We start from the raw sequence: 22,927 nt of genomic DNA, 5'->3' as shown, positions 1-22,927 counted from the left end.
AACCCTGGCTGGTGTGGCTCAGTGGATTGAGTGAGGCCTTCACACTGAAAGGTTGCCGGTTCGATTCCCAATCAGTTTGATTCCCAGTCAGGACACATGCCTGGGCTGCAGGCCAGGTCTCCACTTGGGGATGTGGGAGGCATCTGAATCCTTGCACATCAATGTTTCTGTCCCTCCCTCCCCCGCTCTCTAAAAGTAATTAAGTAAAATTTTTTAAAAAGAGAGAGAAAAACCAAGGTGGGTATGTTGTATCTTAATCCAGGTGGTGACCGCATGGGATCACATCTATGTAAAAATTCAGAGCCACTCACTAAAGGTCTGTGCATCTTACTTATGTAATCTATACCTCCATTAGACACCAAAACCAAACCACCAGCCACAAGCTCCGTCTGTTTGCTATCCTTTATTGAAGGGTCCCACATCCGCATGGGAGCCCAGCCAAACCAGCAACCACACAGGTCCTCCACTTACAGCAGGAGGCCTGGAAGGGGAGGGGAATGACTTAAGATCCCGCCACACCTCCCTGGAAACAGAAACCACCACAGACAAGACAGATTAAGACAAGGGCCAGGGAGGAGAACTTGTCTCACTCTAGGTTCTCTCCCCTTTGCCCCCACTTGAAAAGAAAGTCAAACACTGGCTACACAGCACCCCAGCCCCACCCCACCCATAGCAGCGTTTGTGGGACTCCCCTCTGCAAGGGGGAGCCCCAAGGCAGCTTCCCATCACTCTTCCTTCACTTTGGTTTGCTCCTGGCAACTCCGTGCCCTTTTCCTTCCTTTGGCCTCCGGCCCATCACTCCCACATCATCTAGCACCTACTCGAACCTTCTCTCATCTCTAGGGCCTCCCTACCCCAGGGCTTCTAGGGAAGCAGCATCTCAGGCATCTTCTCTCCCTCAGCAAGGGGCCCCACCAGGCCCTCTCTGCCCAGCATATGGGATTCACACGGCTGCCCCACTCTCCTTGAGGTCAGGGGCTGAGCGCTGCCGTCTCATTCGAGGGGGAGTAGTGTATGGGGGGTAGCGAGGCCCTGGGGGCCGTTGGGCTGGGTATGGTTGGGGCTGCTGGGGATAATAGTTGTGCTTTTTAGGTTGGAAGTGCTGGGGTTCAGGCTGTGTGGAACCTCCTCCCCGGGATCGGCCCCCTCCATCCAGGGAGTTCCTGCGGGGACGATGGGACCTTCGGGGACTTGGTGGCCTGCGGGCAGGGGTGGCCAGTGGGGGAGTAATCTCCTCAGGGGGTTGGGGTGGAGCTGGGGCCTCCCCACACCCCATCCCTGGCCAGGACTCCCGATGCTGGGGATTGCTCTTGAAGGGGAAGCGTAGCTTACAGTCGTGAGGGGGCACAAAGCGGGCTGGAGGCCTGCGCAGCCCTCCACCCCGGCCCCCAGGGCCCTGCAGTCCCTGCAGCCGCAACTGCTCCTGCTTGAGCCACCGAAGGCGACCACGACGAAAGGCAGGGTCCTCCTCCATCAGCCGTGACACCCGCTCCAAGCTTGACAGGGGTGGCGAAGTAGGCCGGGCTGAGGTCATGTGGTCACTGGGGGCTTCCTCCTCTACCACCTCTGACCCTGGGGGCTTGACCCAGGCAGCCTCATCAGCTTCTTCATTTTCATCATCATGATCCTGGGAGGGAGAGGCGTGAAAGAAAATGAGGAGTGTGAGAAAAACTGTCTCCTGAGCACAGTGGATTTGAGAGAAGTCAGAAGGCCCTGGAGTGGCTGGATGTCAAGGGGTCCCCAGAGGGGCTCCGAGGTAAGGGAACTAAAGCATGGTGGCTTAGCAGCACAGGCCCAGGAACCAGGTCTGTCCCCTCACAGCCGTGTGGTCTGGAACTTCAGCTTGTAACCTCTCTATGCCTCAGTCTCTTCGTGTGTCAGATGAGGTCAATAACAACAGTAGCCATTGCACAGGGTCTTTCTAATAACTAAATGACTTAAACTGTGTAAAGTTCTTAGAACAGTACCTGGCACATAATAGGCACTCGGCAAACACTGAATAAATGATGTGCCCTGGGGCTATGAAAGTTAACAAAAAGGAAAGCAAAATTCTCACCATCACGTTAGTGGGGTGAGACAGTTGATAAATGACTAAGAAAGATATATAGCATGTTATATATACTTCAGTGAAAAATTAAATGTATAAGCTTATATACTTAAACTATTTAGTATATATTATTTACATTATATATAAGTATATACATTACATAACAGACTTTATATAGATTACACATATTGAGATGGAGAACAGAACAAGGAAGGGGGATGGGAGGCCAGGGTGGGGTGGCTGCAATGAATCACCAGGAAGAGATTCACTGAGAAGTCATCCTTGCAGGAAACACCTGAAGGAAGTGAGGGCGCAAGCTGTGAGACTTCAGGGGAAAGGCATCTCAGCAGATGGAACAGCAGGTGTAAAGGCCTTGGAGCAGGAGTGTGCACAGAAAGTTCTAGGAACAGCAAGGAAGCCAGAGTGGCAGGAGGAGAGTGAGAGGGGAGGGAGCTGCATTTGAGGAAGGGAGCCATTAGTAACCACGAGCTGTGGTGGCTGACCGCCTGCTGTCCTCCGGGAGAAGGCGGGCTGGAACAGAGCAGCAACTCTGTCTGCAGCACAGCCCCAGTGCTAGCACCATGTCTGGTGCACAGCAAGCACTCAAATGTGTATTTGTTGAGTGAATGCCTGCAAAACAGAGATCAGTGATAACACAGCTCCTCACCCGCCTGTTGCGAAGATTAAAGGAGGTGACACAGAAGTCCTCAGCACAGTGGCTACCACAGAATAAATGGTCACCCTTGGAGTGCGTGGTTATGAGAATATGTATGTATGTGAACATTCCAGCAGTAACTTAAGAAATGTACACTTTATATCAGTGTTTCTCAAACTGTATTGTACCTCAGAAACACCTTGGTACTTTTATCATATATTCAGATTCATCCCCAAAGGTGCTGATTCTTAGGTCTGAGGCAGAATCCAGGAATCTGCACTTTCAGTTAGTGCCCTGGTGACTGAGGCACATAATTTATAAACTATACTGAGAAAAGCTGTTACATATCAGTACAATTTTTGAAAGCAAGAAGGGCAAGAGGGTTGGAGGAAGGTTCAGATTCCAAAAGAAAACAACTGAGGAGGGAAGAAGAGGGAGAAAGCCAGGCCCAAGCCCTTCATACCTGGGTCAGGGGGATGACCCTCTCCATGCGGAGCATACGGTCCCTCAGGGCCTGCAGCTCTCGGTCTTTGCTGCTGTTCTGCAGCTTCACCTCCTGCAGGATCCCGGTCAGCTTGTCGATGTGAGCCCGGAGGTCCTCCACCTCGGCCCCTCGGGCTCCCTCCTCACCACCACCACCACCACCACCACCTCCGCTGCTTTCCTCCTCGCCCACTGTGTCCCAGACATCTCGGGCCACAGCCCTCCAGGCATCCCCGGGCCCCTCCGGCTTGCCATAGGTACGACACAGCTCCCGCATCTTGAGAGCGGCCAGGGCCTCAATCTCAGCCCGCCCGTGGCGGAAGTCAGCCAGGGCCACCTCATAGCATATCTCCTTCACTGCCTGCATCTTCAGATCAGCCATGGTGGCCCAGCGGGGGTCTTTGCCCTGCAGCCGCCGACGCTGAGGGATCTGATACACCCTGCGTGGGGCCCTGCGCTTGCCACTGCTGGGCAGGCCACAGCGCTTGACGATGGTCTGGACTGTGGTGGGTGGCAGCTGCTCCCGCAAAGAGGAAATGAGCCGCCAGCTCTCTTCACAGGAGCGCTTGTCAGAGTCGTCCCCACTGTCAGAGTCCGCATACTGGGGCCACAGAGAGAGCAAAGAGGGAGAAGGCTAAGGACATCCCAGCAACACCAGAAACATCCATCAGAACCACACACCCTTGACTGCTTAACCACTGCTCGTCCACACAATGAAAATGACACACTATCTTTCTCACAGATGCACTTTGAGGGTTAATGCATGCCACGTGTGGGGGACAGTGGCTGGCACAGAGAAAGTGACCGACATGTGTAAGCTGCAGCTATAGCAAGTCTAGATTTCTTGCATATGTGTTACTGCTGAGGAGGAAGAAAAGATTCAAAAGTAAGTCCACATGAAGAACACTCCTTTTTCACAAACATGTATAAAGGACATGTGGACAAAACTGAAGGGGGTAGAATCAAGGGTAGGAAGTGGGGGTGGCTGGGGTGGGGATGAACGGTGGTGGGGAAATGGAGACAACTATACTTGAACAACAATAAAAAAAATGTGGTGAAAAAAACCACTCTTAAGTAAGTAACAGTACAGGTAGTACTCAGCTATGGTAAAAACCACAGAGGGGCCACAGGGTCAACTGGAGTCTGGGAAGCCCTGGTCAACTGGGGATAACTCTAGCTCCCTGAACAGGCAGTGACCGCCCCTCCTCACATTTCTCTCACAGGTCCTCCCAGACGCCATGCCCACCCTTGACCCCATTCAGGCCCACTTCCCGTTCAGGCCCACAATGTGAACCAAAAGCAGAATCAAACTGCCATGCTGCCAGCTTGGTTGCTCATGGCACCAACCCACCTCTTCCTCTGCATATCCCACCATGCCCTGCAAAGGATTCCTCACCAGCCGCTGCTGCTCCAGCAGAAGATCAGCCTCTTCCTTTTCTTTCCGGTACTGATTCTCTAGGTCCTGTAGCCTGGGATTAGGGAGGGAGGGAGGGAGGGAGAGCTGTGTGGGATTTTGGAGCCACCTGAGTGGGGCGTCCAACAACAGGAGGCTGGGACGGAAGGGACAGCCTAGAGGGCCCCAGGGCACACAGCACCCTCTCCTCACACCTCTTCTCCATCTCCAGCTTGATGTCAATGCCTTGCTGCTCCAGCAGCTCCTTCTGGGCAAAGTTCCAGTCCACGGGCTCAGAGGGTGGTCCTGGGGGTGGGGGAACACCTCGCTCCCGTTCCAGCCGTGCCTGCTCCGGGTGATTGAAGCGGAAAACGTGGTTCTTGCCCATCACAATCCTATTTCCTGGAGATGGGAGGAGGGGAAAGTGGACTTGCTCCCCCACAGCAGCAAACTCATCCCCATGCCCAAGGTGTACACGGTCTTGTTCACCAGTCCCCGGGGCCCTGACACCAGTTATCTCATCATACCACGTCTGAGGATGGTCGAGGCCAAGGCTCCTCTGGCTGACATCAAGAACCACCCCGTCCCTGACAGCCAAAGGGACCTGGGGAAGTTTGGCATCCTCTTTCTGTTTCCCCATGACAGAAAGAAAAACTAAAACCTGGCTCCTTGATCTTCACTTCCCAGTTCCTTCTCCATATTCCCATGCTGTTTCCTATTTATTTCTGGGCACTTCCCTAAGATTCACCAAGGGAGCTCTGTCCTAGGACTTCCTATGCACAGCCACGTCCAGAACCCTCACTCTGTAACATTTCTCTACCTGACTTCAGCACCAGTGGCTCAGTCACAAGTTTCCCATTGACATAGGTCTCGGCTCCTTCACAAGGCTCCAGGGTAACTACCACTGAGGGGGAGAGAGAGGAAAGGAAGTGATTAGATCCTGGGGGTAGAGGGGTTATGGTCATACTCCCATCTTGCATTACTCCCCCCAAATACATGCACCCCCAGTCCCACCCCCCAGTACCTGTTAGGGGTGCCATGGCCCCTCTGGTGGCAGGCAGCAAGGGAAAGGAAGAGCAGAAGGAGGGTTAGAGCCCCAGCTAGAATGTCCAGGAGCCTCTGCGGAGGCTCTGTACTCACCCACCTCCACCCTCCCCACAGCAGCTTATCAAACCAGTAATTCTCAGGGGGCTTCATCTCTTATATCCAACTGGTCATCAGGCCCCATCACTGCTGCCTCACAGATGTCCATTCCTTCCTTTCCAACTAACATTATCCCTGGCTTGGCCTGGGTTTCTCCAGCAGGATCCCAGCCCGCTTGTCTGATGCATCTTGCAAAATGCCACTGGTCTAATCTCAAGCCACAGCCGACAAACAGATCATTGTCTTCACAGGACAAGATAAAGTCACCCCAACCCAAATATTTACAAAGGTGCTCCTCTGAACAAATCACTGAGCCTACTGCTTGCTGAGACCAAAGATGCATGAGGCCGCTTCCTGTCCTTGAGCAATGCCCTGGCATCATAGAGGGACCCCTATATCCCAAAAATCCAGGCTCTGTGACTGACTCCTGAGTTGAGGGGCGCTGAGCAAGTCACCCAACTATTGTAAACTATAAAATGTCACAGATGTTAGCTCAGACTGGTTGCAAGTGCAAATAAAATGACAATGTGAATTCGAGTTATTTATGCTAGAAGTAACAGAGATCAGAGTGAGTTCTAAGATGAGGCAGAGATGGGACTACTGACACTATGTAAATACAAAGAAAGTAGAGACAAACTCAACTTAGACACAGAGGACTAGAAATGATTATGGGAAAGCAGTGATTTCTGAGCAGTTGCTCGAAGGAAGCCTCAAATTTCAAGGGGCAGAAATGATGGAGAAAAGAGAGAGTGAGAGAGTGAAGGTATCATGTATGCCCCAGAACAGCAATGAAAGAAGGTGGCAGAGAGGATGGGGTGCCTGTAATGGGTACCAGTCTCTGCCCGCCCTTACTCCCTGTCATGCCCCAAAATTCACTCATCCATTCCACAAATATACTGCACCCCTACTATCTGCCAGGCACTATTTTAGGTCACGGAGATACAGTAGCAAAAAAACCCAGAAGTCCTGTTCTTACAGAGCTCACTTCCAGCTGGTGAGACAGATAGTAAACGAGTAAATCAGGAGGTAATCTAAAGTCAGGAAAAGACAGGTATTAGAGAGGGAAAGGGGCCAGGCAGAGAGAGGATTTTGCTCAAGCTGGCCGGGGCAGCCTTCTCCACGCCCAGGAACCCACAGCAGCCTGTATTAAGAGCAGAGCTCAGAGCAGTTCTGCCGTCCTCTAGCCGTACTGGCACTGGGCAAACTCCCCAACCCCCAAGAGCCTCAGTTCCATTACCCGAACTGCACAAGAAAATTGAAGGCACAAAGTAGATGGTAGATAACTATTCTTCTAGGTTCGCACCCACCTCCTCTCTGCCTGTCTTTGGTCAAGTCTTAAATCTGCTATAACAACAGAGGCCCAGATGAACAGAACGTATAGAGTCCCAATCTTTGGGGCACAGCTTCATCAACTGCTTTTACTGATGTAATGGTGTTTCATGCCTGTCAGTCGCCTGTTGAAACACATTCTGAGCTCCTGAGGGTGGGCTCATGTCACAGCCCTTGGGTGATTCTGGTATCACCCCAGCACATGACTTGAGGTAACCGCAGTATAACAGGAACTCAGCAATAACTCACTAGGCTGAACTGATTCAACAGCTTTTAGCCCACAGTGCCGGAAGCATTTGCTGCCACTGGGGACCTGGACCAGACCAGAACAACTGCATTAATCTGCTGAGCCAAGTGAAGCCCATGGGCATGTCTTAAACCTGAGCTTTAAGCCACATGATAGTGTCTTTTCTTATTTTTAAAAATATGCTGACTTTGTCCTGGCCAGGGAGCTCAGTGGTTTACAGCTTAGTTCTGACACACCAAGACTGCAGGTTTGACCCCCCAGTCAGGGCACAAGAAGCAACCAGTGGACACATAAATAAGTGGAAGAGCAAATTGATGTTTGTCTCTCTCTCCAAAATCAATAAATACAAAATCTTGTGTGCTGACCTTACATGCCCCATTTCCCTGTGCCCTCAAAAGCATCGGACTGGGCACTCCTTTCAGATTTGTGAGACACAATGCATGAAGATGACGAAGAGTCCATGCGTAACATCCACCCCCCTGCTGGAGCATTTGCAAGAGCTCAACTTCACTTGGGCCTAATTGGAACACAAATCATTCTGGGTTTTTTTGTTTGTTGGTTTTGTTTTGTTTTGTTTTTAAATGACTGATTGAGAACAACATGGTGATCTCAAAATCCCCCTGAACCACACAAGTATTATTTTGTTATCAGACAGGCTACCACCTTTGCCTATAGGACCTGTGATGCCTGAAAGCTTTTGCAGCTAAGGTGATATGAACGCTAAAAAATCCCTGGAAGTTTTAGAACCAGAGGGACACACAAGCCAATTAATTCCCTGAAATCACTGCAGTCATAGTGTGATGGGTAAGTAGGTTTTCCAAAGATAAACTCAGGTAGCCCACTGGAACAAACCCAGTTTTTCATAAAAAATGAGCAGGGTGCTATTTCAGGATAAAAAATATCAAGGAAGGCGGCAGACCTCCTCTTCACCAAAGTTCACCCTTCACCTGCTAGCCTTGTTTCTGCCTTGGGGACCCTTCCGACTTGCTGCCCTGGCAGCAGCCTGCACTTGCAGGGTGGGTGCAGGCAGCCTGGCCCTTGATATCTCCCACTGCTTGCCACGAGCTTGAAGCCCCTGTGGCCATGAGGACCTATCTCCTCTTACATGGCTACACACCCAGTGCCCAATTCAGAGGGTGTTGTGAAACATGACACCTGTCTCTCTCCTTACCCGGCCATGCCACTCTCACTCCCTCAGCCATTACCTTCTCCGTCTGGCTGGGGGATGCTCCGGAACAGACAATGTTGCTCCCGAATGAACTTCCCGGTCAGCTTGATGTCCACATCTACCTGGCCAACCCTGGGAAAGCAATGGCCAATATTTCCTAAGCGTGTGCCAGACATTCACCAAGCCCCTTCTGAATACAAGTTCATCCAAGTCTATAAGCCAAGTGTAACTATTTCTGTATCACAGATGAGGAAGATGAGGCTCAGAAAGGTAAAGTAACTTGCCCAAGGTCAGGAAGCCCAGCAGTGGTGAAGCTGCAATTTGAACCCAGATCTGCCTGACTCCAAAGCCCTGGTCCCTGGTCACTGTTACACAGCAGAGGACAAAAGAGAACCTGGAGCAGGATGAGTGTCCTATGCCATGTAAATGTCTTTGGGGGACAGAAAGGAATACCCTCACCTCTTTAACGCCAGAAGGTGACCTCAGAGGCACTAAGCCCCAGGAATATACATTAGCATCAGCCAGTAAAGCTGCCAACTACACAGGAACTGCCCCTAAACCACATGGGGCTGGGACCATGATTCCCTCCATCCACAGGGAGGGTCTCAAGGGAGGCTAAGGCACTGGTGCTAAGGGCTAAGAACATGGTGGTCTAAGTTTCCAACCCACTCTGTGCCTGAGTAAGTCAGAAGCTATCTCCACATGCACGGGGCCAGTCTGGTCCTGGAGGCACCTCACTCAGGTAAAGTGGTGGGTGAGGCAGGATAGCCATTCAAGAGCCAGGCTCAGCAACTTCCCAGGAAGCCTAGAAAGTGAGCAGGGCTGTGGAATCAGCTGTCCTGACATCTGGGGTATTTCCAGTGAGGTCACCAGGGAAGAGAGTCACTAGCGTGGTCATCCCTCTGCAGTCACACCCCAAAATGAGAGGCTGCCCCACAGGTTACCAATTAGACACTACCTGGTGATGCCATCTTTGATGTGGTAGAGCAGACATTCTGACATCAGGGGGTCTTCATTCAGGTTCACCAGGTGTGGAGTCTATGGGAAAGGGGGGTGATCAGGGGAGGATCCTGAGAGCCAGCCAGAGAGATGCCGCAAAGAGAGAGGGAAGAAGCTTCAGCAGACATCTGTCCAGGTTCCAGCGCAGAGGGCTGTTCCTCCTCCCTTCATCAGAGAACTCTCCCATCTCTCACCTATCTCTCACCATCTCTCCCATCTCTCACCATCTCTCCTTCCTCTCACCTATCCCAGCCACTTTCAGGGCAGCCTAACCCACCCTCTCCTCACACACAAGGGGCCTACAAACAGTCCCACCCACCCACCCACCCCTCCCAGGTCATCAAGCCTTTCCCTAAGGCCCCATTTCTTCAGAGGCACCTGGACCACACATCTCCTTGACCAGAAACCTTAGGATCCACCTGCCCCTGCCTCTGCTTTCCCTGTATTCCCTCTGTTCCCAAGTCTCATCATTCCTTCCTTTAAAACATACCTTGCCACTTCTGGGGAATACAGGAAGGGATTGGGTTAGGGGACTGGTACTTCCCTCCTTTTATTTCAGCTTTAATTTCTTAGAAGCTTAGACTACTTTTATAATTATAAGTAAAAAATAAAAGTGTCAGTTCAATTTGAAAGCCTCTAAAACAGACCCACTTTCACAGCAGACTTCCTCAGGCAGTGTCTGTCCCCAGCCCTGCTGCACCCAGGGCCAGAGTCACAGTAGCAGCCGCCTGGTATGTCCCCGCCAAGGACTCCCTGCCCAAACCCATCTGAACGGCTCATCATTATGCTGCTCCACACTGAAAACTCAGCCCATTCCCTTCCCCAAGCACCTTTTCCTGACATGTTTCTCTAGCAACACACCTGCCCTCCCAAGGCACATACTCTGGGAAGTATACAAGCTTTGTTCCTTCCACATCCTCCTCATGCCACTGCTGCCAAGCCTGGAGAAGTCTCCCTCCCTACTATCTGCTGCCTCAGCCCACCCTGCCGCAGGGCCTGCCTGACTTCCTGCCATCTCCAAGGGTCTCCCAGCTTCCCTGCTCACACCACACCACAGCCGTGTCATGCTTCTCCACTTGGACATCTCCAGGTGGCATTCTATGCCAGCCTGACTTAGTCCTGCTTTTTACACTAGTATCCCAGGGCCTGTTCCACACTGGGGCTCCAGCCCACCCATTCAAGCCCCTTTCCAGGGCCCCTCTCTTCCCTTCTGTGTTCCCACCCTGTGGACTGCTAGGCACTCATTGCAGAAGACCTCCTTCATCCTTGACCACCCCTGTGAGGTGCCCACCATGTTCCCTCACCTGGAACAGCCTCCCTCCCACCCCCACCCGTCAAAATCATTCACTTCCCTCATGGTCTGTCTCAAATGCCACTTCCTCCACGAAGCTTTCCCTGCCTTCCAGCTGAATACAGGGTCCTCTGCCCCTTTTCCATAAGGACTTACTTCTAAAGTCCCTGTGAGGTGCTAGTGGAACACAGAAATGAATCAAACCCAGATGCTGCTGTCCTGTCAGTAGAAATCAGAGTCGACTTGGGGAGATAAGACCTGACAACGTTACAGGTGGGAAAGAGATGGCTCACAGCCAAAGTTTCTGGTCTTTTCACACCTTTACTTAGCTCATTAATTCAGTCACTCATTTGTTCCCAGGAGCTGAGCGCGCCATATCCCGGGAGGGGATCAGATGCAAAAGGGAATAAACTGAAAAACTGCAGGAGCTCAGAGGGGGTTCGAGAGGACCTCACAGGAAGGCAGCATGAAAGCTGATCTTTGAGGATGAGGATGATATGGACATGCAGAACGAACAGCATTCCAGGTAACAAAGGAGCATGAACAACAGCATGGAGGCATGAAGACACACAGTGTAGGGGAAACAGCCAGTGGTCTGGGTCCCATACTTCTTCAGGGACCCCTTGAATGGTGACTGCAAGGCCACGCCCATGGTGGGTATGATGTGCATCCGTGTGTCTGCCCCTCCACCCAGGCACCCCAATGATAACTGCTGTCACCCTTCCTCTTCTCCCGAGGGACTCTTATGCCCCTCCCAACACTGCAGTGTCAGGAATGGAAAACACTGATGGGCCCTGGGAGCAGAAAGTGATCTACCCCTTGGGAGAAGGGACATGATTTAGGGCAGGGCTTTTCTATCTTTGTTCAGCCCTGGAACCCTTTGTTCAAACGAAACCTTACCTAGAAGCCTAATATGTCAAGCCGATAAGCAGGGAGGCACTCAGGATGAGGCTGGGGGTGGGGAACCCAAAGTTTGGTCCTGTCCTTCCCCTCACCCCCATGAACATGAAGAAGGCACCAAGCCAAGTCTAAAAACCACCTGTTTAAGGCCTGGTGGTGGGAGTCCCAGAAAGAGGGGACTTTCCCTAAGGCTCTTGGCTCTCTCCAAGACGAGTGGTGGCATTTCCCCTAGGACCTAATTCCTCCCACCCCACCATTCCCAGGTTGAAGCTACCAAACACATTTCCCCATTTGTAAGTCTATCGGCTCTCCCTCCTGAAACGTACATGCCTTTTAAACATATGAAAATACGTTCATCCTCACCGCCTCGAGAAAATGCAAAAGTAAAATACTCCTTTACTAGATTGGCAAAGATTGAGAAGTAGAAGCAGGTGGGGGAACGTGACCACTCCTGTATGCTGCTTTCAGGAGTATCAGTGACATCATGGTCATCTTCAGAGGGCACTTTTGCAACATAGATAAAAAAATTTTACATAGCTACCATTTGACCATGAATCTCCACTTCTAGGGATTTTTTTCTGCAGATAACAGACCTATTTATAAGACCACCCATTGTAATATTGTTTATAGTATCAAAGAATAAAAAAACAACCTAAGTGACCACCAGTAGAAAGCTAGTTAAATAAGTTATCCTACATCAACAGGACAGAATATTCTGACACCATGAAGAATAGCCAGAATTCCTACATTACATGAAAAAGTATAAAGCATACAACCACTGCTGTTCCAAAAAGAGGCCATGTATGCACGCACACGCGCCTGCATGCACACCCACCTGTGGCTAGCTATACACAACCCACACTAGTGTGTGCACAGGCTACCTCCAAAAGAACACAACAGAACCTGATAATAGGGCTTGCCTCTGGGAGGAGAACCTGAGGGTGGGAAGGAGGAAGACTTCCTTTTCATTGTGCACACTTCTCAGCACTACGTGAAGGTTCTCTCTGATGTCTAGCACCTCTACGAGAACAATGACAGAAACAAACAAACAAAATTCACCCCCCTGTTGGTCCCCAGGCTTCAGAAGGTGGCATCCCCTCGCAGTAGGAGCCCTCCAGGGAAGAAACACCCACCCCATCAGTTTCTCCACCCTTGTCTGCCTTCCTTCCAACCCTGCAACCACGGAGGAAGCTCCTGAGGTACACTGTACGTCAGGGTGGCTGCAAGCCATATTGAGAACCATCTGTAGCCCCTCCCCCAGATGCGGCCCTCAGAAAAACCCTAGAGCCCTGCATACCTACCCTGGACCAGGTCCCTAGCCCAGCAGCCATAGTCCATCCCCCACCCCCCCGCCACCCATAGCTCTCTCGCTCCCTCACTGTGTCCTAGGCCATGCAAAGCAAACAGTGCTCCCCTCTTCAGATCCCTGTTCAAGGACCCCTGTTTGCTCAGTCTCCCAGACAGCCCTGATCTTAGGAAACAAGGAGGGTCCTCCTGCCAATAATCCACCACCTCTTCTAGGCAGTCCTTATAACCCTGTCTGCCCCAACCACAGTGTATCTGACTTAGAACCTGACCCTACCTTGCTTTTTTAAGGTGGACCAGACAGACGTGGCTAGCTCTCCAGTGAGACTGAAAATTCCTGATATACTCAAACTGGCCTCCATGTCATCCCTTCATCTGTGTGCACAGCCTATACAGCTGTGTTGGCTATCCATTCTGATTGGTCCTTCCCTGTTCCCTGCTGGTTGTTAAAGGCTCTGAATACCATTCCTGCCTCCAGCTGAGCCTGATCACTCCTATCCTGCTTCCTTCCTTCCTTCCTCTCGGCAAAGATGCACTGAACACCCGCTACACAGCAAGCACATCACAGCCGCTGGCATGCCCCACTCACCAACACTTCCTGTGTTTGCTTAGGGCAATGTACTCCCTTCTCCTCTCTAACCCCAAATCCTGACCATCTTTCAGGCTCCATTTTCCAAACCACCTTCTCCAGAAAGCCAGCTCCCCTATCTCCAGGCCAGGCCGACACTGCCATCTTTAAACCTCTCGCTCCATTTACCATCAGCATTTTACAGGTCGGTGCTTCCTCCCCCTCTATTCCCTTTACGGGCTTGCTTTCCCAAGTTATTCCTTTAAAAATGTATTTTTAGAAGAATACTCAGAATAAGTCTCTATCCAACCAAAATCCAATCTCCCAGGCCCGCTCCCTCTCTCCTGTGGTAACCACTGTAACCAGTTTAAGGATCCAGAGATCAAAACTAGGGGTTGGTGGAAATGGGAAGGAGGTGGGGAGGGCTTTGGGGGTGGGCTGGGATGGGAGTAAAAGACAGAAAACTGTACTTGAACAACAATTAAAATAAAATAAAATTTTTAAAAAATCCAGAGATCAATTCTATGCATAGACTCACATACACATATATGTGAGGTTATGGATGTAAGCACCTAGTTTCTAAGCAGCTCTTCAATCTCCCTAAGGGAACAGACCCTGTCATCCTTCTGTGGTCCCTAGTGTCCCTGGCTGTAGGCACTTACTGAGCACTTGCCTCTCTGAATGTCAGATGGAAGAAGAGAGAAGGCAGGGATGGCCAGACAACACAGAAAGAAGGTGGCAAGAGAGGGGACAGAAATAATGGGGCTACAATTCAGAGACCTCAGAGATCAGGGTTAGAACTTATTGCCCTCCCACCCCCAACCCTCTTCCCTAAGCATTCAGGGTCCGCTAGGCCTCTCTAGACCTCTTCACCCAACCACTTGCTCACCTTCTTTGGAGAGAAGACGCCCACGGTTCCCCCGTCCTCCCGAACAGCCACCCCCATCTCAGCCAGCAATGCTTCTCTGCAGGCAAGGAGACACATATTACTCTTCTCATCACTGCCCATGAACTCCTCCCCTGTAACATCTGACCTTTCCTTCCCACCCCCACGCCTTCCAGGGCTCTAGCCGCTTGCCCTGCCTCTCACACCTCTCCATCCTCAGGGCTTCAGTCTTGCGTAGTTTCTCCTCCCAGGTCTCATTCAGCTCAGCTATGATCTTCTCTGTTTCCTGGGGGCACAAGGCAGGCAGGGATCAGGAGAATCTGGGACAAGCACCTACAGGGGGCCCACACCACTCCTGAGATTCCTCCTTTCTCTTTGACCCTGGCTTTGGAGAACTACACTCCTGTCTGCCCCCAGACCCCCAGCCCTGGCCCGCTCCAGCTTCCCACCTGCAGCCTCTCCATGGCCTCCTCAGGCCCAATCTGGGGTTCAGCGTTAGGGGAGAACGATGGCTCCAGCTCCCCATTGTGTGGAGGGGGAGATGAGGGTGAGGCTGGGGCAGAGGGAGACGCTATAGCTGGCAGAGCACCTCCAGGACTCCCCTCGTCCACCTTCAGGCCTGGGAGAGAGAGATGTCAAAGGAGGAGGCAAAGGAAAGATGTAGCTGATTAGAAACACAGAGAAGACCTCAGAGGCAACAAGTCTCTAAGGACTTCAGAAAACATCTGGTCAGCCTCCACCAAGCAAGAAGCCCTCCTACCTTAACAAATAGGTACCCAGTCTCTGCTTGCTCCCTTCCAGGGATAGTGAGCTCATTACTGAACAAGGCAGTCAGTTCCTTCCATTGTTAGACGACATGCACTATCAGAAGTTCTTAGCTATGCTGACCTAAAATCTGCCTCCGTTACACATGCCCCTTGTTTCTAGTTCTACCCCTGGAAAAAGAGACTATACTGTTTTTGCAAGACTACCCTTTAAATATGGAAAGGTGAACATCTTGTCTACCTTCTCCTAATCTTCCCAAGAATGGACACCCTCATGTCTCCTACTGTGACCCTCAGCACCCTAACTATCCTCAAAGGGATGGACCCAGACTGAATGCAGAATCCACACCTGACACAGTCAACACAGATTCTACATCCTCTAAAATGAACACCATTTTGTGTCAGTGAGGCTGAGCATTAAATTTTAGAAAACCTTCCACTGCAGATTGTTGTTAAGCTTATGGTGAACCAAACCCTTGATGTTTCATAAGAACTTTTGTCAAGATATGATAAGTCCCCACTCCACATCTGTATCCACGTCATCGAGGACTTTAGGGGCTCTGTGGTCAGCTGTCCCTCCCTGGCCCCAGGGCTGCACAAAGGCGAATGAAAAGGGATGCCAAGGAGAATCACTGGGCTGCCCCTACCCCTGGAGCCCTACCTCCCAGAGCAGAGGCTGAGAGCCCCTGAGCCATGAGCAATTCCCGTAGCCGAGCCACCTCCTCCTGCAGCTCTCGGATCAGCCGGGCATTAGGATCCTCATTGATGATGGCATTGCAGCGGATCTGCTTGGTGCGGTCAGCATACCTGGGTGAGGAGGGGGTATTGGGATCAGTGAGGCCCAGACCCAGGTGACCTTAGTCTGCTGCCTATTTCCCGCTCTTCCTCCCTCCCAGGTTTTAAAATATTGGGGAATAGCTGAGGGTCAACTCTGTCTCATGGGCAGGGTCCTGAGCTACCAGCCTCTGAGCTTCCCTGGCACTTTACACATACATATGCTGCCCCACCCCACCAGAGCCCCACCTGAGGGTGCTGAGAGTCTCCTCGTAATTGATGTCTGCGGGGCTCAGGGCCGCAATCATTGCTGTGCGTGAGTTCCCACCTATGCATGGACAGGAGGGGAAAGCTTAAGCTGGGCTGGGTCCTAAGAAAAGTTGTACTGGGTCCGGAGGGGCCTCAGTACCCAGGCAGGGGTCTGATAGGGGCACTGTCCAAGGTAGGGTGAAGCTAAGAGCTGCGGAGCTACCCGTGAAATCTCACAGTTAGAGGGAGCAGGGGTGAGGCCAGGGAGATACCAGACATCTAGGAAGCAGAGATCAGTGAGAGGAAGGTGAAGTCAGCAGTGGGTGTGGGATCAGCGAGGGGTCATGGGTGGCCAGATTAGTGAGGCTGAGGCTCTTGGCTTGGCAGGGAGGGTGTGACCCTGATCTCAGCAATAGGACATTAAAGGATGGTCAGGGGTGAATCAATGGGACAACTGGAGGATATGAGATTACTGGGGTAGCGAGAGGATTTGTCAGATGTATCAAAGCGAGTTAGTAGGATGGTGGCAAAATCAGCAAAGGGAGAGAGAGAAGCCCCTCACCCAAATTCTCCTTGAGCAGCCAGGTGAGCACAGAGTCCCTGTAAGGGATGAAATCTGACTTCCGCTTCTTTGATTGCTGGGGGATGGAAGAGGGAAGAGGGTCAGGGTAAGACACCCCGTGTCCTCTTTCCCAGAGGTGTCCTCTTTCCCAGAGTCCCTTTGTTTCTCACCCCCAGGTCTTACCATATCCGCAAGGGCAGAGATCACCTTCCCTAGAGTAGTCAGAGACTTATTGATGTTGGCACCTTCCTGGAAAGAGATGAGGAACGTGAAGAATGAGGCCCTCCTCTCTCATCCACCTTCCCTTCCTCCTCCCTGCAACCAGAGTCCCAGTTTAGAATTAGAGACCACTGCACACAGCCCCCAACACTGCCCTTCTGTCCCTCCTAAGCCTCCTCACCTTCAGGCGCATGCCCCGGGCCCCTGATGAGTCAGCCCGCTCACTCCCAGCGAGATCCACCAAACTGATCTTACTAACCTGAGTCAGAGAAAAGAGGCAGGAGGTGGCTGGGGGCAGTGGGACAGGGCAGGGCAATCAGCAGAACACCCAGCAAGGTAATTGGGTAGGTGGCAAGGGAAGGAGAAAGGCAAGAGGGGACAAGGGATGGGGACAGAAGGAAATTAAATTTATGAAGACAATAGTGAGGAGCTGGTTACTAATGCATTGGTTCATTTATTCATTTACAGATATTTACATGCCCACTGTGTGCTGGAACAAGGGACAAAGGGATCCAAGCCCTGGCCTGAGAAGTCTAATAAAAGGACAAACAAGCAAATAGGAGACTACACCACACTGATCTGACAGGGGAAGGACAAGGGGCTACAGAAGCCTGGGGAAGGCACTCAAACCCAGGACAGGTGGGGAAGAGAGCACAAGGCCATGTCTAACACCATCATCCCTGTACCAGGTAGGGTCAGAGGGGCCCCACCTTCTCTGAATCCAGCCCAGTGAGCTGGTCATGGGAGCGCTGTGTGAAGACAATGGTAAAGACGGCATGAGAACGGCTACTGGTCTCGTTCATGTTGGTGGCTGCCACAGTCCTGGAGGGAAAGGAGTGGTCACTGGGTCCTGCCTCTCAACTTCCTAAGTCTGGTTCCCTTTCCGTCCACTCCACCGGCCCACCTCACCTCGCCTTATTTCCACAGTCCATGAGGTCGGCAATGTCTGCGTAGGAGGTCACAGCCAATTTAGACAAGTCCTGCACGTAGGGGCCCAGGATGGGGTGCTCCCGGACCCGCAGAGAGCCCCGACTTTTGGGGTTCAAGAGGTCTCGTACCCGCTCACAATAGATCTCCATATAGCTCACCTTAGTGGAAGAAGCAAATAAGAACAAGCTACAACAATATCGTGATAACCAGAGGGAAAGTGGGTAGAGGCAGGTAGAAAGGGTAAAGGCAGGTAAATGGTGATGGAAGCAGACTTGACTTGGGTGGTGAACACACAATACAATATACAGATGATGTATTATAGAATTGTACCTCTGAAGCCTACATAGTTGTATTAACCAGTGTCAGTCCAATAAATTCAACAAAAGAAAAAAATGTAACAAACTAACAAAATACTGACTATGAAACTTACCCTATACTCCACTAAGTATGAAACAGGTGATTTCAGCTAATGTACACTCAGCATTTACTCAGCCCCAAGCATGGTGTAAAGCACTTTTGCATGTGCTCACTGACCCCACCATTACCCTTTCACAGGTAAACATATTCAGAAGCTGGGAGATGAAATCGGTGGCTCAAAGTGGCATAGCAAGGAATCCCAGGCTGTCTGACTCAAAGACTGCCCTTGGGTTTTGGGGGGTTTGTTTGTTTTTTTAAGATTTTATGTATATATTTTCAGAGAGAGGAGAAGGGAGGAAGAAAGGGAGGGAGAAAAACATCAATGTGTGAGAGAAACATCAATTGGTTGCCTCTCACACGCCCCTAACTGGGGACCTGCAACCTTTTGGTTCACAGGTCAGCACATAATCCACTGAGCCACGCCAGCCAGGCTGCCCTTGGTCTTAATCACTCTGCTCTTCCGCTCCCCATCCCAGACCACCACACCCTCCATCCAGGACCACCACGCCCCCTGCCCACCAACCACGGACACCTGGTTTACCTCCACAGAATAGGAGAGCTGAGCACTCTGGTTCTTACTAACACGAGAAAAGAGGTCCTCGCAGAGCTGGAGAGAACACAGGAAAGCTGCTGTTCACAGTGCACCCGTGGCACCCAGCCCCAGTCCAAGCCCTGCTGAGCCCTAACTTACCCCTGAGGGAGGCATTGTTCCCGTTTTACAGATGGAAAGGCAACCTCGGAGAGGTTCACGCCTGCCCAGGGCCACAGGCTAGTATTGGTGAGCCAGGAAGCAAACCCAGGCGCCCTAACTCCAGAGCTTGTGTGCGAGGCCACCACACTGCACAGTCAGGGAGAATTATGGCCAACTCTGTTACCCACAACTGGCTTTTTCTACAGTCACCACCTTAACTATGGCACACCAGTGTATAGGGAAAATACACTCACAAGTGATTAGGAGACAAGGAAAGTAGTAAGTGATAAAGCCAAAGTTCAAAGCAGGACTCTCTGATGCCACAGATTTGGCTGTTCTTGCTGAGCCTTATTGCTTCTAGTGAGGGTCCTGGATGTCCAGGTTGCAGGCAACTCCGATCCCCCACCACATTCCCTGTCACTAAGGGCCTCAGAGAGCCAGCTCTCTGCTCCACAATCCTTAGACCTCTAGGGGCAGCTGAAGATGCTCCCAGCTGCCTTGCCTGGTCCCAGCATGTACCTGGGGCACAATGCCCTGCTGCCCCGGCTCCTGCCGCCCCATCATGGTGTAGGATTTCCCAGCCCCGGTCTGCCCATAGGCAAAGATGCACACGTTGTAGCCTTCAAAGGCGTGGAGCAGCATCTCTTCTCCAATGTCCCGATATACCTGTTGCTGAGATGCAAACTGGGGGTCCTCAGCCTAGGTGGAAGGGAGCAGAGAAAGACAGCAGGAGCCCTACATGACTTTGTTCTTAAGTGCCCAGGCCCCAGGAGCCCTGCCCCCATTGCTAATGATTGCCCAAAGGTCCTGTGTGCTTCCCCACCCACAGTCCTAATCACCCTTAAGGGTCCTATCCAATCTTGTACTGGTCCTAATTATCACACAAGATTCTGCCTCCCTCATCCTGGTCTCAAGCCACAACCTAAGGGTCCCACACACCCCAATCCCAAGCAATCTCCCAGAGGTGTTATTCCCCTGCAATGCCCCCTCCCTGGGACCTAAATCCCATCCTCCACTGTTTAGCTCTTCCCCAGCCCAACAACCTCACCGAAGTGTGTGACCAGTAAGAGTAGTCGAAGGTGAAGCTTTTGGGGCCATCCTTGCTCTGTTTGGGATTGATGATGGCTGAGGGGGCAGGAAAGGGCAAAGGAAGGCCAAGGTCAGGTATCCCCAACCTCTGCTACTTGCTACAAGCCCCCAAATCCAGGCATCCTACTACTCCCCTCCTGTCCTAGTTCATCTCTCCCCTTTAGTACTCCCTGCCCCTCCCGCACCAAAGCTAATTTTGGCTTCCTAGGGCCCGCCCCCACCAGACTGCCTCCTTGGATTGGGCAATGGAGGGCTCCAGGCCAACATTCCCCCTCCCAGGGACTGGCAGCACGCAAAGGCCAGCCTGTCCCAACCCCCACCCTCACAACAAGCACCTGCTCTGTCCTGGGCAGAGCCCTACTCCCGGTTCAGCCCAGCAGACCTGGCCTGCATGGTGGGCCCTGGCCCACCCTGCCTGTGCCCAGCCAGGCTCCTGGGACTCACTCACAGGTGGTGCTGCCCTGCATGCTGACCACACACTTGGCATCCTGGCTGGTCTCACGGGCATTGAAGGGCCGAACCCTCACTGCCACTTTCACCGAGGCACCAGTCATGGCTCCCGATACTCCCACCCTCCTCAGCTACAGAACAGAAACAGAAGAGGTGGTTAGAACTGCTGGGGGTCCCATGCGTTGCCTCCCAGCTTCTCCAAGAAACCAGTCTCTCCAACCCCCATTCCTCAGCTACTCAACCCCTCAAAGAACCCAGTTCCTAGTTCCCTGGCCCTCCTCCCAAATGTCACTCTCCTGAGGGACCCCCAAAAGTGTTTGTGCCTCTCTTCCCTAGTCATATCCCAGCTCATCGAGTTACCTGTCGTCCCGGCCCCAGACCAGGGGGGCTGTATCAGCTCTGGCTGCCACCGGCCCTCGTAGGGAGAGCCCCATCCTATACTTGGGGCCTGGCCACAGCAGCTGGGGCTGTGGGGGAAACCCTGGTTGTGGGGGAAGAGTGGTTAGGAGGCACCTGTGGCTCCAGAGGTGTGTTTGGGGTTGCATGACTGGGGACATGGGGTGGGGGGCAATGTTAGAAAAAATAAGGATAGCTGTCCCTCTGGAGTGACCAAATGCAATGTGAATCCAAGGGCAGAGACGGTGATATTTTTATTCCTCATCACTCACAAGTGTACTGAGCGTCAGATAGAGGAGAGGGCAATTCAGAGAAAGGGACACATGGGCAGAGACATTGAGGGTGGCGGGAAGGGGGAAGAGGAGGAGCAGAAAGTCACAGACACCAAGCAAACAAGAGACACAAGAGAGAAGGCAAGATTGAGGTCAGGCTATGAAGGAAGTAAAGAGAGGAAAAGGAAGGCAAGACACAGATGGGAGAACAGACAGGGAGATCTCCAGCGCAAAAGCACAAACTGGGAGGCCAGAAGAGAAACAAGAGGAGAGAAAATCCAAAACATAAAACCTGCCCTAAAATTCCCCCACAGGGTCAGCCAGGGAGAAGTAGCAACCAGCTCCCATCCAGGGCCCACAACCTCCACAGAGGCAGGGATTGCCAAAGGGCAAAGTTCAAGTGCTGGAGGTAAAGCCCAGGACTGGGATCTGCCTGTGGCCCCAAACCCCTTGCCCAGCCCCCAGCACTTCCTCCTCAGGATCCAGGACAATGGGCAGGAGAGGGTGGGGTCATCCTGCATCCCTCAACCCCAGGGCTCCTGGGGGAGGAAGCCAGAATACCTGCGTCTTTATGGGGAGTGGAAAGTAACCTTAGGGTCTGTCTCCCGGAAAAGGGAAAGAAGGGAAAAGGGAAGCAGGCAGGTCCCAGCCCCAGCCTGAGGCTAATGCTATGGCGGCGTCCACTGATCTGGGGAAGGTGCCAGGCAGGAGCCCAGGAATGTGGGTGATCGGGTGCCCACGCCCTGGAAGGAGAGGCTGAGCAGCCCACGCCCACGGACACAGGGTGGAGAGTTGTGGAGAGAGATCGGGCATGCTGGGGGGCCCCTTCTGAAGCTCTAAAGGACCTCAAACTCCTGTCATGTTGGTTGGGTCTCACCTCTCCAGCCTTGGGGGTGGGGGCTCGGAGAGGGCTGGTTTGTCCCGGGACAGGAAGGGAGTAGCTGATATTAGAGGCTTTCTCAGGAAGAACAGCCCTGACCCCAAGACCCTGATCACAGGGGATAGGGACATTGGTGGGGACACGCAATGGTGACGCCGGTCGCCGTTGTGGCCGATGGGGCAGGGAGGGAATGGGGTGGCACAGCTGGGGTATAGCGGAGTAAAGGACTAGAGAATAGGTAGTGGTCGGCCGGTGCAGCGTCAAGGAGCAGTGGGGTACAGAGAGGAGCTGCGGCTCAGGCGGGGCAAACCCACCCAAACAGGGGCCTTGGGCCACCTGGACCTTGCGTGCTGGCAGTTCTCAGAGAGGCCCCGGTCCCGGCCTTTCTGGGAGGCCGTGCGGACCCTGTCCTCCTGTCCAGCCAACCGACGGCTGCCCCGGGCCTGGCACCTCTCCGCGCCTCCACAGGACAAACAGCACATGATCTTGGGTCTCGCGGCCAGTCGGCCCCCGCGGGGTCGTGCTAGCTAGGACCCCGGCTCCCCGCCCCCTAGCCCGACACATTCCTCCGCGGGCGTCCCCTCCCTCAACCCCCTCCCCCAGCTCTCACTTCGAAGCGGCAGGGCTCTCGGAGCGACTCGGCACAGTGCAAACAGACAAACTTTCCAGGAAGCGTGAGACGAGAGCGGGGGAAATCCGGGTCCGGTTCGGGGGTACCCCCGCCCCTCGCCGGGTCCCCGGGCGGCGGACTCACGCCCGGCGGGCGGCTGCAGCAGCGGCGCCAGCGGCCGGCGCCCGCCCGGGCAGCGCGAGCTGGGGC

The 22,927-nt window shown here is 52.7% G+C and overlaps 1 protein-coding gene across 2 annotated transcripts; it reads right to left on the bottom strand.

Moving 5' to 3' along the window:
* Positions 1-384: 384 nt before the first annotated feature.
* KIF1C (kinesin family member 1C) lies at positions 385-22,919 on the bottom strand. Of its 2 annotated transcripts, XM_028534699.2 has the most exons (23): positions 22,718-22,919; positions 20,920-21,040; positions 20,558-20,690; positions 20,069-20,145; positions 19,540-19,719; positions 18,871-18,936; positions 17,892-18,070; positions 17,693-17,804; positions 17,164-17,241; positions 16,947-17,012; positions 16,764-16,839; positions 16,202-16,280; positions 15,840-15,985; positions 14,864-15,033; positions 14,621-14,700; positions 14,418-14,493; positions 9,424-9,503; positions 8,503-8,597; positions 5,399-5,482; positions 4,794-4,980; positions 4,582-4,654; positions 3,166-3,786; positions 385-1,627 (listed from the first exon to the last, which is right to left on the bottom strand). In XM_028534699.2, the coding sequence occupies exons 3-23, from the start codon at positions 20,661-20,663 to the stop codon at positions 944-946; spliced, it is 3,315 nt and encodes a 1,104-aa protein (XP_028390500.1). In that variant the 5' UTR covers positions 20,664-20,690; positions 20,920-21,040; positions 22,718-22,919; the 3' UTR covers positions 385-943. The 2 variants fall into 2 exon arrangements, with proteins under 2 accessions (XP_028390500.1, XP_028390501.1); XM_028534700.2 differs by lacking the exon at positions 20,920-21,040.
* Positions 22,920-22,927: the final 8 nt, after the last annotated feature.

This window comes from Phyllostomus discolor, chromosome 8 (genome assembly GCF_004126475.2).
Source record: "Phyllostomus discolor isolate MPI-MPIP mPhyDis1 chromosome 8, mPhyDis1.pri.v3, whole genome shotgun sequence".
NCBI classification, from domain to species: domain Eukaryota; kingdom Metazoa; phylum Chordata; class Mammalia; order Chiroptera; family Phyllostomidae; genus Phyllostomus; species Phyllostomus discolor.
The sequence above is the reverse complement of the archived record's forward strand: the minus strand, read 5'-3'. Positions and strand labels throughout refer to the sequence as shown.

What these genes read in the sequence shown, in the direction of transcription:
- KIF1C (XM_028534699.2), bottom strand. Translation starts at nt 20,663, where the DNA reads ATGACTGGTGCCTCGGTGAAAGTGGCAGTGAGGGTTCGGCCCTTCAAT. An exon ending in CATGCAGGGCAGCACCACCT is followed by an intron (nt 20,146 to 20,557) that starts GTGAGTGAGTCC and finishes CTGCCCCCTCAG; the next exon opens with CCATCATCAATCCCAAACAG. An exon ending in GCCACTGGTGCTGAAGTCAG is followed by an intron (nt 4,981 to 5,398) that starts GTAGAGAAATGT and finishes TCCCATCTCCAG; the next exon opens with GAAATAGGATTGTGATGGGC.